Source organism: Propithecus coquereli, unplaced genomic scaffold, assembly GCF_000956105.1.
Source record: "Propithecus coquereli isolate 6110/MARCELLA unplaced genomic scaffold, Pcoq_1.0 Scaffold173, whole genome shotgun sequence".
In the NCBI taxonomy this organism is placed as follows: Eukaryota; Metazoa; Chordata; class Mammalia; order Primates; family Indriidae; genus Propithecus; species Propithecus coquereli.
Window position 1 is genome coordinate 4,467,764 of NW_012141969.1, and position 13,578 is coordinate 4,481,341.

Genomic DNA, 13,578 nt, shown 5'->3' on the forward strand with positions numbered 1-13,578 from the left:
GTGTCAAGGGGTATATTAATTTCAATATATTAAAAGATTCAATCTCCCCAAAAGAGGGCCCAAATTTCACACAGTTACAAAACCAGCTCAAATTCGTGCCCATTTTCCCTTTTATTAATTTCAATATATTAAGGAAGTACAAATGTTTTTGCTACATGGATACCTTGTATAATGCTTAAGTCAGGGCTTTTAGTGTGCCCATCACCAGAATCGTGTTCATTGTATCCAATAGGTAAGTTGTTACCCCTCACCACTCCCATCCTCTCCCTTTTTGGTTTCCAGTGATATTTTCATCTCTTTGTGCCCATGTGTGCCAACTGTTTGGCTCTCAATTATTAGAGAGCACATGTAGTGTTTGTTTTTCCATTCCTGAGATACTTCACTTGGGATAATGGCCTCTAATTTCATCCAAGTTGCTGCAAAAGACATTAATTCATTTCTTTTTATAGCTGAGTAGTACTTCATGGTATATATATTTTCTTTATCTACTCATAAATTGATGGGCAATTAGGTTGATTCCACATCTTTGCAATTGTAAATTGCACTGCAATAAACATTTGAGTGCAGGTGTCTTTTTGAGAAAGTGACTTATTTTCCTTTGGATAGATACCCAGTAGTGGGATTGCTGGACTGAATGGTAAGTCTACATTTATTTCTTTAAGGAATCTCTATACTGTTTTCCAAAAAGGTCATACTAATTTGCAGTCCCACCAACACTGTATAAGAATTCCTTTCTCTCTGTATCCATACCAGCATCTATTGTTTTTTGACTTTTTAACAATGGCCATTCTGACAGGGGTAAGCTGGTATCTCATTGTGGTTTTAATTTCCGTTTTCCTGATGATTAGTGATGTTGAGCATTTTTTCATGTATTTGTTGCCCATTTGTCTATCTTCTTTTGAAAAAGTTCTGTTCGTGTATTTTGTGTATTTTTTAATGTGGCTTTTTGTTTTTTCTTGTCAATTTGAGTTCTTTGTAGATTCCGGATATTGGCCCTTTATTTGATGTATCGTTTGAGAATACTTTCTCCCAGTCTGTAAGTTGTCTATTAGCTCAACAGATTATTTCCTTTGCTGTGCAGAAACTTTTTAAATTTAATTAATTCCCATTTATTTATTTTTGTTGTTTCTGTATTTACTTTGGAGGTATTAGTCATAAATTCTTTGCCTTGGCCAATGTCTAGAAGAGTTTTTCCTACATTTTCTTCTAGAATTTTTATGGTTTCATGCCTTACATTTAAGTCTTTTCTCTATCTTAAATTAATTTTTGTATGTGGTGAGAGATAGGAATCCTGTTTCTTTCTTCTAAATGTAGCTATCCAGTTTTCCCAGCACCATTTATTGAATAGGGCTTTCTCTCCCCATTGTATGTTGGTGTCTGCTTTGTGGAAGATCAATTGGTTGTAGGTAGATGGTTTTATTTCTGGGTTCTCTATTCTGTTCCATTGGCCTATGTCTCTACTTTTATACCAGTACAATGCTGTTTTTGTTACTATAGCCTTGTAGAATAATTTTAAGTCAGGTAATGTGATGCCTCCAGATTTGTTCTTTTTGCTTAAGATTGTTTTGGCTATTCAGGCTCTTTTTTGGTTCCAAATGAAGCAAATAATTTTTTTTCTAGATCTGCGAACTATGACATTAGTAGTTTGATGGAGACTGTGTTGAATGTATAAATCGCTTTGGGCAGTAAGGACATTTTAATGGTGTTGATTCTGCCAATCCATAACCATGGGTTATTTTTCCATTTGTTTTTGTCATCTAAGATTTATTTCATCAATGTTTTGTAGTTCTCCTTGTAGAGATCTTTCACCTCCTTTGTTAAGTATGTTCCCAGGTATTTATTTTCTTTGCATGTTCACTTTTTTTTTTTTGAGACAGAGTCTCACTCTGTCGCCCTGGCTAGAGTGCCGTGGCATCAGCCTAGCTCACAGCAACCTCAAACTCCTGGGCTTGGGCAATCCTCCTGCCTCAGCCTCCCGAGTAGCTGGTACTACAGGCATGCGCCACCATGCCCGGCTAATTTTTTTTATATATTTTTAATTGTACAGCCAATTTCTTCCTATTTTTAGTAGAGACAGGATCTCGCTCTTGCTCAGGACGGTCTAGAACTCCTGACCTTGAGCGATCCTCCCGTCTCGGCCTCCCAGAGTGCTAGCATTACAGGCGTGAGCCACCGCGCCCGGCCTATCATTTTATTTTTAAAATCTGCTATAGCCCTATTGCATTAGGATTCAAATTTTATTTCAAGTACATTTAAAACTACTATTTTGATTGCTCTTTTGATTAAAGGAGTTAGAAATTTTTACCCATTGATCTTCTATTTGAAACATAGACATTGTATAATATTTTAATGGCTATAAATTTTCCTATTTCTCAAGAAGAAAATTTCCTCAAGAAAGTAAAGTGAGGCGGCCTGAACGTGCTCGCGCCAGCTGGACCCGAGCGGAGGGAGCGCCCTGCTCTCACGGGGAAAATGGAGCGCGAGCTGCACCTTTTGGAAAGAGAAAAGCATGGGGCAGATTGTGCTCAGGGAAGGAGAGGACATGGCTGGAGCAGCCGCAGAGCACCAGCGGTTAGCGAGTTTATTCTGAGCTCGGAGTCGGTAGCGCCAGCAGCTGAAGTTAAACGAAGGAGGTTGGGAGGTGAAAATTCCATCATTTAGGTTCCCAGTTCCTGGCAAAGCCAGGCTCTGTAGAGCCCCAACCCCACCACATCCCGATTTTCCCTGAGAGCCCGCGGCCTTGTGCTCAACGAATGCCAAATCACCTCCGTTGGCTCCGCCCAGCCACTGAGTGGGGGGGGGGGGGGTGGCGCGGGCGGTCTTCTCCCGGTCAGCGCTCGGAAGAGAGCATTCCCGTCAGCCATTGCCCGACGTGATGACGCAGTACTTCGTCGACAGCAACGCGACTGTCATGGAGGCTGAGGAGACAATGGAATGCCTTCAGACATTCCGTGAACATCATAAAATGATCCTAGACCGATTGAATGAGCAGCGAGAGCAGGACCGGTTTACTGACATCACCCTGATTGTCGAAGGACACCATTTTAAGGCCCACAAGGCTGTTTTGGCTGCTTGCAGTAAGTTCTTCTATAAATTCTTTCAAGAGTTTCCTCAGGAACTTTCGGTAGAGATAGAAGGTGTTAGTAAAATGGCCTTTCGTCATTTAATTGAGTTCATATATACAGCAAAATTAATGATACAAGGAGAAGAAGAAGCCAATGAGGTATTGAAAACAGCAGAGGTCCTAGAAATGCTAGATGCTATCAAAGCCCTTAAAGTCAGGAACAAAGAAAACTCAGCTCAGTTAGAGGAAAATACCACAGGAAAAAATGAGGCTAAAAAAAGGAAAATTGCAGAAACTTCAAATGTGATAACTGAGTGGTTGCCGTCTGCAGAATCAGAACCTGTTGAAATTGAGGTAGCGATTGCCAAAGGCACAATCGAAGTGGAAGGTGAAGGCATTGAAACGTTAGAGGATGTGGCTTCCGCCAAGCAGTCCGAACAGAGCGCAGGTTCCTCTGATGATTCCGCTCTAGCACAGTTGGCAGATATGACCAGAAAGTGCCATCAAGGTGACAGAAAAGGGCAGCTTAAAGAAAAAAATGGCTGTGCAGCTGACCCCACAAGCAAACAGGTAGAAGGTATTGAAATTGTGGAACTTCAGCTGTCACGTGTGAAGGACTCGTTCCACTGTGAGAAATGTAACCGTTCATTTAAATTGCTTTACCATTTTAAGGAACACATGAAATCACACTCCACTGAAAGTTTCAAGTGTGAAATATGCGATAAAAAGTATCTTCGGGAGAGCGCATGGAAACAGCACCTAAATTGTTGCCACCCTGAAGAAGGTGGAGTCAGTAAGAAGCAAAGAACTGGGAAAAAAATTCACATATGTCAGTACTGTGAGAAACAGTTTGATCATTTGGGACATTTTAAAGAGCATCTTCGAAAACATACAGGTGAGAAACCTTTTGAATGTCCACGTTGTCATGAACGATTCTCTAGAAATGGCACCCTTAAATGTCACCTCATTTCATGCCAAACTGGAGTGGTGTCAAAAAAGGGAAGAAAGAAGCTTTATGAATGCCAGGTCTGTAACAGTTTGTTTAACAACTGGGACAAGTTCAAGGATCACTTGGTAATACACACTGGAGAAAAACCCAACCATTGTAATTTATGTGACTTGTGGTTCCTGCAAGGAAATGAATTCAGGAATCATCTCAGTGATACTCACAATATTTCAGAGGGTCTAGAAACCAAAGAAGTTCTTTCAGTAGAAACACGTGTACAAACTGAACCTGCGACATCAATGACTATTGTAGAACAAGTTGGGAAGGCGCATGTGTTACCATTGCTTCAGGTCCAGATGGATTCAGCACAAGTAACTGTGGAACAAGTTCATCCAGATCTGCTCCAGGACAGCCAAGTGCACGATTCACAAATAAGTGAACTTCCAGAGCAAGTCCAAGTGAGTTATCTAGAAGTGGATCAAGTTCAGACTGAAGAAGGTACAGAGGCACATGTGGAGGAGCTGCATGTTGAACGGGTAAATCAGATGCCAATGGAAGTACAAACTGAGCTTCTAGACACAGACTTGGATCACGTGACCCCAGAAATCATGAGCCAGGCGGAGAGAGAGCCTAGCCAAGCAGAGGCTGCTGAGGCGGCCAGGGAAGATCAGGAAAATGCTGAGGATTTAGAGACCAAGCCAACAGCAGATTCCCAAGTTGAAAAGGCAGGGGATGAAGACGGAACAGCTAGGCAAGTTTTAGAAAGAAATGACAAATGAATATATTTTTAAATTTACATGTTGGGTGTTTGAAGTGATTATGGGCAGTGTGACTATCCTTAAAGCTAACAGACAAGTGAACAAAAGTTAAACTTTATTTCCTATTGTGTCAAACTGTTTATCAAAACAAACTGATTCTCCTCCCCCCACTTAATGCCACAGAGGAGGGATCTTTCCCATAAATGAAGGGGAGCTTTGAGGAGTATATTTTGGGAAACTTAAATGGGTTATATTCGTATTACATAGTTGGATACGAATGTATCTATTTTCATTGTGGTAAAGGTTCTCTCTTTTTTCTTTCCCAGGTCATGTCCTTCCTCAAATTTTTTCCATATTGTAAAATCAAACATAAAATCATTAGAATACAAGCTTATGCATTCTAATGCATGTTAGAAAATTGAATATATAGGAAACACAAGGCTGCATGAAGAAAAGTGCATTGTTACTGTGCAGTTGAATTTTGGCTTCTGGCTTTCTTTAGTTTGAACAAACATTCTTGTTTACCCCAGTAGGCATAGATGCCATCTCTGCAATAGAGTGGTGGTGGCAAAATTTATAGAAGGTTTAAAAAAAAAATCCACAGCCATGTGCCTTTTCATAACCAACTAAACTTCTGTAAAGCATCTCTGGTTCTTTCAAAGTTTGTATTCTAAGGAGCAATGTAGACAATGCTATATTACTTTATATTTTTGCTTATAATGACAACCACCAATTTTTTTTCACTTAGGTTGAGAAATTTCATTTAATGGCAGCTGAAGGGCCATTTTCAATTGGGAAAATTCATTTACATCTGTGGTAAACTTTATTTTGATTAAAAGTTGCACTAGTATTTTGCCACCAAATGGAAAACAGATGAGTATCATTTAAAAGTAATGTATTTAAAATAAAGTACAGAGAAAAACATGTATATAATTATCAGGCTTTGTTTTGAATGGAATCCCCCCCCATCCTTAATGTAAATATCTTGTGCTATAATTTTTAAAGTCACACAAATAAGAGTGGTAAACTGTGGACTTAAAAGTAGGTGTGTAAATATTTTTAATCAGTATTAGTTGGAAAATAAAATAGAACAACCACATAAAATAAAGCAATATGCTATTTTCTTTACCTGTTAAAAAAAAAAGAAAGAAAGAAAGTAAAGTGAACATAGCCCTAATTTTAGTAATGAGAGGATTTCATCCTGGGAAATTCACTTTTAATCACTTTAATGGTATTGCATTTCTCTTCCACAATGTACAATTTCTAATACTTAGTGTGACATTAGAAATGACTTTTTCAGATAATCAAAGAGACAGTAAGAAGTATACTAGCACCTTAAGTGATGCCATTATTTTTGTTATAGGCATTTATTTCCAATAAGAATACAAGTTTTCATTTTTGAAACATCAAGTCATCAAGAACACGACCTTTCATTAACTACTTTTACACACGAAATCTATGTATTTTCCACTTGAATATTTCATATTTTCAATAACTGTTTTTTTTGAAAAATAGTTTTTAAATTATGACAAAAATAGAACAGAATTGTTAACATGGTGGTTTAAAGAAGAACTTTGTCCTTTTATTGGTTCTTCTGAGGTGTTATGGGCTGAATTGTGCCTACCCCCAAAAATTCATATGTTGAAACCCTATCCCCAGTATCTCAGAACATGACTGTATTTGAAGGTTGAGCCTTTAAAAAGGTGATTAAGTGAAATGAGTTTATAAGGGTGGGCCCTAATCCAATAATACTGGTGTCCTTATAAGAAGAGGAGATTTGGACACAGAGAGACACCAGGGGCACGTGAACAGAGAAAAGACCAAGTAGTGACATGGCAAGAATGTGGCCACCTACAGGCAAGAAAAGAAGCCTCAGAAGAATTCAAACCTGAGGACACCTTGATCTTGGATTTCTAGCCTCCCTAAACTGTGAGAAAATACATTTCTTTTGTTTAAGTCACTTGGTCTGTTGTATTTTGTTATGGCGGCCCTAGGAATCTAACACAGGAGATTATCTTTTCTTTCACATACTATCCCAGAGTCTATGGCATGGGATGTCATTAAATTTGCTTACAGAGATTCTAACTCCAGGCTCTCAAAACATAGGGCAGATAGAGAAACTTGACTCTGACTGCCATTTGGCTGCTATGATGATGAAAAAGCCAAGGATGAAACATTCTTCCTTTCATAACCTATACCTCCTTGTCTGAATGGGGGCATCCCTTGAATGATGAGAAGAACATTTAAGGGATTGAATTTCCTTCTGAAGGATTAGAGACTATTGCTGCTTTACCCTGTCCATCTTTTGTAGAGCTAGCTAATGTGTGAGATTTAAAAGGTTGTCCAAAGACTCTGCCAAGGGGACTAGAGTAGAAAAGGTAAGCATTAAGTGGAAGATGATATTACTCATTCATATAAGCAAATGGGAAAAAAACACAAATCCATGCTTCTTAGAAAAATGTTCAGTTTGAGACATAAGATAATGCTTTTAAAGTAGGTTTTGGGGTTATTCAGTGCAAATATGATTGCTAAGGTAAATTTTACACCATAAACTAAGCATCTGTAAGTTAAAGTTTTATGCTGTATTTTAAGAATACATTAGCAAAAATAAAAATAAAATTATTCTTGAATCAAGTATTGCTTTTAGGCCGCGCGCGGTGGCTCACGCCTGTAATCCTAGCTCTCTGGGAGGCCGAGGCGGGTGGATCGTTTGAGCTCAGGAGTTTGAAACCAGCCTGAGCAAGAGCGAGACCCCGTCTCTACTAAAAATAGAAAGAAATTAATTGGACAACTAAAAATATATAGAAAAAACTACCGGGCATGGTGGTGCATGCCTGTAGTCCTAGCTACTTGGGAGGCTGAGGCAGGAGGATCGCTTGAGCCCAGGAGTTTGAGGTTGCTGTGAGCTAAGATGACGCCACGGCACTCTAGCCTGGGCAACACAGTCTCTTTCTCAAAAAAAAAAAAAAAAGTACTGCTTTTACTGTAAACATTTCATTACTGGCTCAAAATGAGTAAAAAATCCACCATCAGAGACTGCTTATGAGAGGCACAGTGAAGGTGAGAATTTTCTGTCATTGAAGACTGTCAAGCACATGCTGTATAACCACTGACATAGATGAGAAGGAAGGGTTTCTAGCTTTACATGATTGTTTGGAATAGAATATCTTAATGCTCCTTCCAGATCTACTATTTTCTGACAACATTTTTTCTTACACATTGAAAAGACAACTAAAATTTCAAAAAATTGTTAAGAAACTATATATTTTCTGGGAAAGTAGGTAATTTCAATTTTAATTAAATTACAGAAAATTTCAAGATAAAATAATGTCTACAGCTACTACTAATATTACTACTATAACTAATATATCTCATTGATCAATCACTATGTTTTCCTTTCCTTCTGCACTACACTAAGAAAAGTTTAAATCTATGCTCCATTATTCACTAGTTCTGGGAAACTGGGGAAGTTATTAAAATTTCTAAGTAAGATTTTCCTCATAGGAAAAATGAAACTAATATAATATATACACCAAGGTTTTGTTATGGCAAAGGTGCTACTCCGGTTCCATCTAGATAATTTCATTTTGTTCAGTATGCCTTTATTTTACCCTGTTTTATTCCTTCGTTTAATAATTTAGAAAATACTTATATGCCATGCATTATAATAAGCACTGGGATAAAATATTGAAAGAAACAAATCTCCTGCTTTCCTGAGTCATGGATTCCAGAATGTGTTGGGGAGCAACACATAGATAGAAGTTAAAAAATAAATGTACAATATTTATGGTGGTAAGTAAAACAATAAAAGGTGAGAGAGTAATATGGATATTAATACAAGGTATTCCGGGAAGGCCTCTCTGATAAGATGTCAATTGAGCAGAGGGCCTAGAGAAGTTTGAGAAACCTCATAGATATCTGTAAGGGGAATATTGAGATAGCAGGTGGATACATGCATCTGGATTTAGAGGAGCGGTTGAGGCTGGAGCTATCAATTTAGAAGTCGACATCTCGTGTGTGACTAAATAAGATCCCATTGGGAAAGAATGTGGACAGAAATGAGGAGGAGAGAAGATAGCCTGTAGAAAGTCAGGGGGACAGAAACAGAAAAAGAGAATGAGCAGGGCTCACTAGAAAAACAGAAGGAGAATTGAGGGATAATTGAGCCCTGGAAGTCAACCATTTCCAAAACAGTGAGAGATTAACTGTGTCAAGTGGAGCACAGGGGTCCAGAAAGATGAAAATTGCATATGGATGATTATATCTGGCAATAAGGTTACTGGTGAACTAAAAGAGCAGTATCAGTAGAATGATGAGGAATAAAGCTGGATTAGCTTGGGTTCAAAGGATAATGGCATAAGAAGTGAGAGCAGTAAGTACAGACAGCCTTTCCAGTTGTTTTGCTATTAAGAGGGATCAAAGAAATGGTAGCTGGTAGGGATAAGGGATAAAGAGAGGTATGCTTTTTAACATTGAGAGCTATTATAACATGTGTATGCCAATAGGAATAATCCATTAAAAATTTATTATAGAAGACAAAGGAGAAAAGTGGAGAGCTCCACGTAGTTGAGTGTGGGATTCAGTAAATTAGTGGAGGGCTGGACATAAAAGCACAGAGAACTTTTCTGATGTAATACAAGAGAAGGCAAGGCACATGGATGCAAATAAAATTAAGCTAGTTGATGTATTGACTCTGTATTTCCTCTATATTCTTAATGAAATAGGAAGGAAAAATATTAGATGAGAGAAGGAAAAGAAGTGTTAGATGCCACTAACGATCAGGTTTCAATTCACTGTAGGAAATTTTACTATAGCCAATTTTACTAAAGGAAAACCATATTCCATCAAAAGTTGTTCATAAACTCACAGTGTACCTATTTCTCTATCTCCCTTTCTCTCTATCTACTGTCAATTATACATCCATCCACTAATCTACCTCTTATAAAGGCCTGGTATTTTATAACCTCCTAACCAGGTATTACAGTCTTCTCTTTTTTAAAATATTTACCTGTATTTCTTAATCTAAGCAAATTCCATAAAATGACAGAAAAGACAAATGACACCGTGCCTTGTGTTCCTTTTCATAAATCCAGGCACTTGCAAACTATTTTAATAGGCTCAATTTTGTTCTCTTCATGGAAATATTCTGGTGGTATAAATAGGTATAAATTTCAGGTTATAGAGGGTTTTTTTTTTCAAGGACAGGTATCCAGACATCTTTGCATAACAAGAGCTGTAGTTTTGTGTTTTACAATAAAATCAGCAGCTTCACTGACTAGCTAGGAAACTCATCTGCTTTGTGCTATAAATCATAATTACAAATCTGTATGATGGAAACCTAAACTCTGTTGTGAGGAAAATTGGTCATTTGGCTTAATAGTAAGGAAAGTCTTATAAAGAACTGAAATCATGCTCAGCTACCTACATAATTTAGTAAATTTTCATGACAATTATCCAGAGACCTGGGCATGTTTTATGTCAGGCAGCAGCAGACATCGTTAAATATCACTAACCACTGAGTTCTTGAAGACCTTTTCCAGTTCATAAATAGCAGAATTTGATTTCAAAAAAATATTATTTTTCCAAATAACATTTTTATTATTGATCGTTAAATTATATGATACGTGTCAACAAAAATCAACATTATGAGTCATGACAATTATCTCTTATAAGAAAAAAACGTAAGTGTCTCTTTTCTAAATGCTGTTGCTAGAACTCTGCTAACCTAGCTCTGGTTATTAGCAGTCATATAAATATAAATGATGCATATTTTATCCTTTAAAATTACATATGTTATATTTTTATTGTTATGGTTTCTTTCTAATTTGGTTTTAAGATTGCTCTGTTGAGAGTGGCCATTAGCCAAGATAGACACTCTCTAGGAGAGCCCTAGCGTTGCAGAGAGAGTGGGAGAGGGGAGGGGGAGAGTTAGATTCAGGTGTGTGTGTCAGCTGAGACACAAATGCATGAAACACAAGAAATTTATTATTCACAGGTCCCAGAGAGCCATAGAAGTTAGGGATGATGACAGAAAAGTCCAGGGGTGGCAGGGGACTCAAACAGTGAGAGAGAGAGAGAGAGAGAGAGAGAGAGAGAGACAGAGAGAGAGAGAGAAAGAAAGAAAGAGAGAGACTGAGAGAAAGAGAAAGAGAGAGGAGTGTGATGTTTTTTAGGTCAGTGAGAGGGTGAGATGAGAAGCAAGTGGGCTATATAGCAAACAACCACATGGGGAGGGGCAGTTTTAACTAGGCCAAAGGTGACAGCGTATGTATGACTTGGTTTCAGATAACTTATGTCAAGTATAAAAATAGATACGTAGTCAGCAAGTATATTAAACAAATTTATGACAAAGGTATTACAAATGCCAAACACAGTATGTCTTTATCCATCTAACTGTTCTTTAATTTTTATAATATAATCTTTATCCAATACAAAAATATTTGAGATAACTATAGATGCATGTGCAATTGTAAGAAATGAAAGAGATAGATCCCATCCTTTTACCCAGTTATCTCCAATGGAAACATCTTGTAAAATTATAACACAATACAAAAAAACAGAATATATTAATATATTCAAGAGATATAAATATTCTATCACCACAAGAATCTCTCAGGTTGACTTTTACAGCTACTGCCACCTCCCTGCCCCACTCCATCCCTGCAATATTACAATCACTCATCTGTTCTCCATTTCTATAATTTTGTCATATCAAGAGTGTTATATAAATGGAATTATACTGTGTGTAACCTTTTACACTTGGATATTTTTTCACTCAGCATAGTTCCCTGGACATTCAATCAAGTTGCTATGCTTATCAATGCTTCATTTCTATTGCTGAGTAGTACTCCATGGTATGGATATAGTAGGGTTTATTTAACCACTCACTCATTGAAAGGCATCTGGGTTGTTTCCAGATTTTGGCTATTATGAATAAATCTGCTAAAAGTATCTGTGCACATGTTTTGTGTAAACATAAATTGTTATTTTTTCAGGAATAAGTACCCATTAGTTCAATTATTGAGTGGTATGGTAGTTGCATGTTTAGTTTTATAAGAAGCTACCAAAGAGTTTTCCAGAGTGGCTGTACTCTTCTGTATTCTGACAAGCAATGTATGAGTGATCTGTTTCTCTACATTCCTTGCCAACATTTGGTGTTGTCACTATTTTTTATATTAGACATTCTGATAGGCTTATAGTGAAATCTCACTGTGGTTTTGCATTTCCCTGCCAATTAATGATGTTGAAAATCTTTTCATGTGCTTATTAACGATCAGTATAGTCTCTTTGGTGAAATGGCCCTTCATTTGCTTTTGCCCATTTTTTAACTGGATTGTATTTCTATTGTTGAGTTTTCAGCATGCTTGACACATTCTAGAAACTAACCCTTTGTCAGATATGTGGTTTGAAAATATTTTTTTCCAGTTTATAGCTTTCCATTTCAACATCTTCTCATGAGCCTTTATAGAGCAAAATATTTTAGTTTTGATGACATATAGTTTATTAATTTTTTTCTCTTATGGATCTTGTTATTGGTGAAATCTAAGAAATATCTGTTTAGCACTATGTTGGATTAATTTTCACATAAGGTGGGTGTGAGCACCTTGATAAGAATTGTAGGAAACCTATAGATTAATTTAGATAGAACTGATATTTTTACTATACTGAGTCTTCCAATCTGTGAATACAATATATCTCTTCATTCATTCATAGGTTGTTTGATTTTGTCATTTTCTGCATATGAGTCCTGAAAATATTTTGTTAGACTTATATCTGATTATTTCATTTTTTGGCAAGATTATATGTTGTATTGAGTTTTTAATTTCAGTTTTTACATTTTTGTTGTTAGTATATATAAAGATGATTGAATTTTTGTGTTCTATACCGTGACTTTACTGAACTAACTTCTAACTTCTACAAGCTTTTTGTTGTAGATCCCTTGGAATTTTTTGGTAGACAACCATGTGATCTGAAAATAGGGACAAGTCATTTTTTCCTTTCCATTTTGCATGTCTTTTGTTTCCTTTGCTTGTCTCACTGTACTGGCTAGGACTTCCAATAGTATGTTAAATGAGAGTGGTGAGAGTGGGTATCCTTGTGTTGCTACTTATTTTAGGAGGAAAGTATACAATGTTCTTCATCAAGTGTAATGTCAGCTGTAATTTTATCCTGTAAGCTCTTTATCAGGTGGAGGACCTTCTCTTTTTTCTAGATTGCAAAGAGTTTTTTTATAGGGAAAGGATATTGGGTTTTTTCCTAATTCTTTTCCTGTATTGATTGATATAATCATGTGATTTTTCTTCCCTTAGTCTTTTAAGTCTTTTAACAGGGAAGATTACATTAATGGGATTTCAAATATTGACCCGTCCTTATTTTGAAATAAACCCCATTTGATCGTGGTGTATACTTTTTGTTATATACTGATGGATTTAAGTTGCTGAAATTTTGTGTCTAATTTCATGAATAATGTTAGCAAGTACTTTTCTTGTTATGTTTCTGGTTTTTGTACCAGGGTAATGCTGGACTCATAGAATGAATCAGAAAGTGTTCCTTTGTCTTCTTTTTTCTGGAAGAGCTGACTGGTGCTAATTCTTCTTTAAATGTTTGGGAGAATTTACCAGTGAGGGCATCTGGGCCTGAAGATTTCTTTTGGGAAGATTTTTAACTATTAACTCAATTTCTTTAATAGTTATAGGAATATTCAGATTGTCTATTTCAACTTTGGTGAATTTTGGCAGTTTGTGATTTATTAGATACAGATCAATTTCACATAAGTTGTTGAAATTGTGTGTGTAGAGCTGTTCATAGTA

At 36.8% G+C, this 13,578-nt stretch overlaps 2 protein-coding genes across 2 annotated transcripts in view; one reads left to right on the plus strand and one right to left on the minus strand.

The window, feature by feature from the left end:
- Positions 1-13,578, minus strand: part of CFAP47 (cilia and flagella associated protein 47) — a 573,852-nt gene that overhangs the window by 47,507 nt on the left and 512,767 nt on the right. The window lies entirely within an intron of this gene.
- On the plus strand, positions 2,912-4,789 carry LOC105808424 (zinc finger protein 131-like). Its single transcript, XM_012642078.1, has 2 exons — positions 2,912-3,634; positions 3,737-4,789. The coding sequence occupies exons 1-2, from the start codon at positions 2,912-2,914 to the stop codon at positions 4,787-4,789; spliced, it is 1,776 nt and encodes a 591-aa protein (XP_012497532.1).

Coding starts and splice junctions, on each gene's coding strand:
- LOC105808424 (XM_012642078.1), top strand. CDS start 2,912: ATGGAGGCTGAGGAGACAATGGAATGCCTTCAGACATTCCGTGAACAT. Junction 3,635..3,736: donor CTGACCCCACAAGCAAACAG/GTAGAAGGTATT, acceptor TACCATTTTAAG/GAACACATGAAATCACACTC.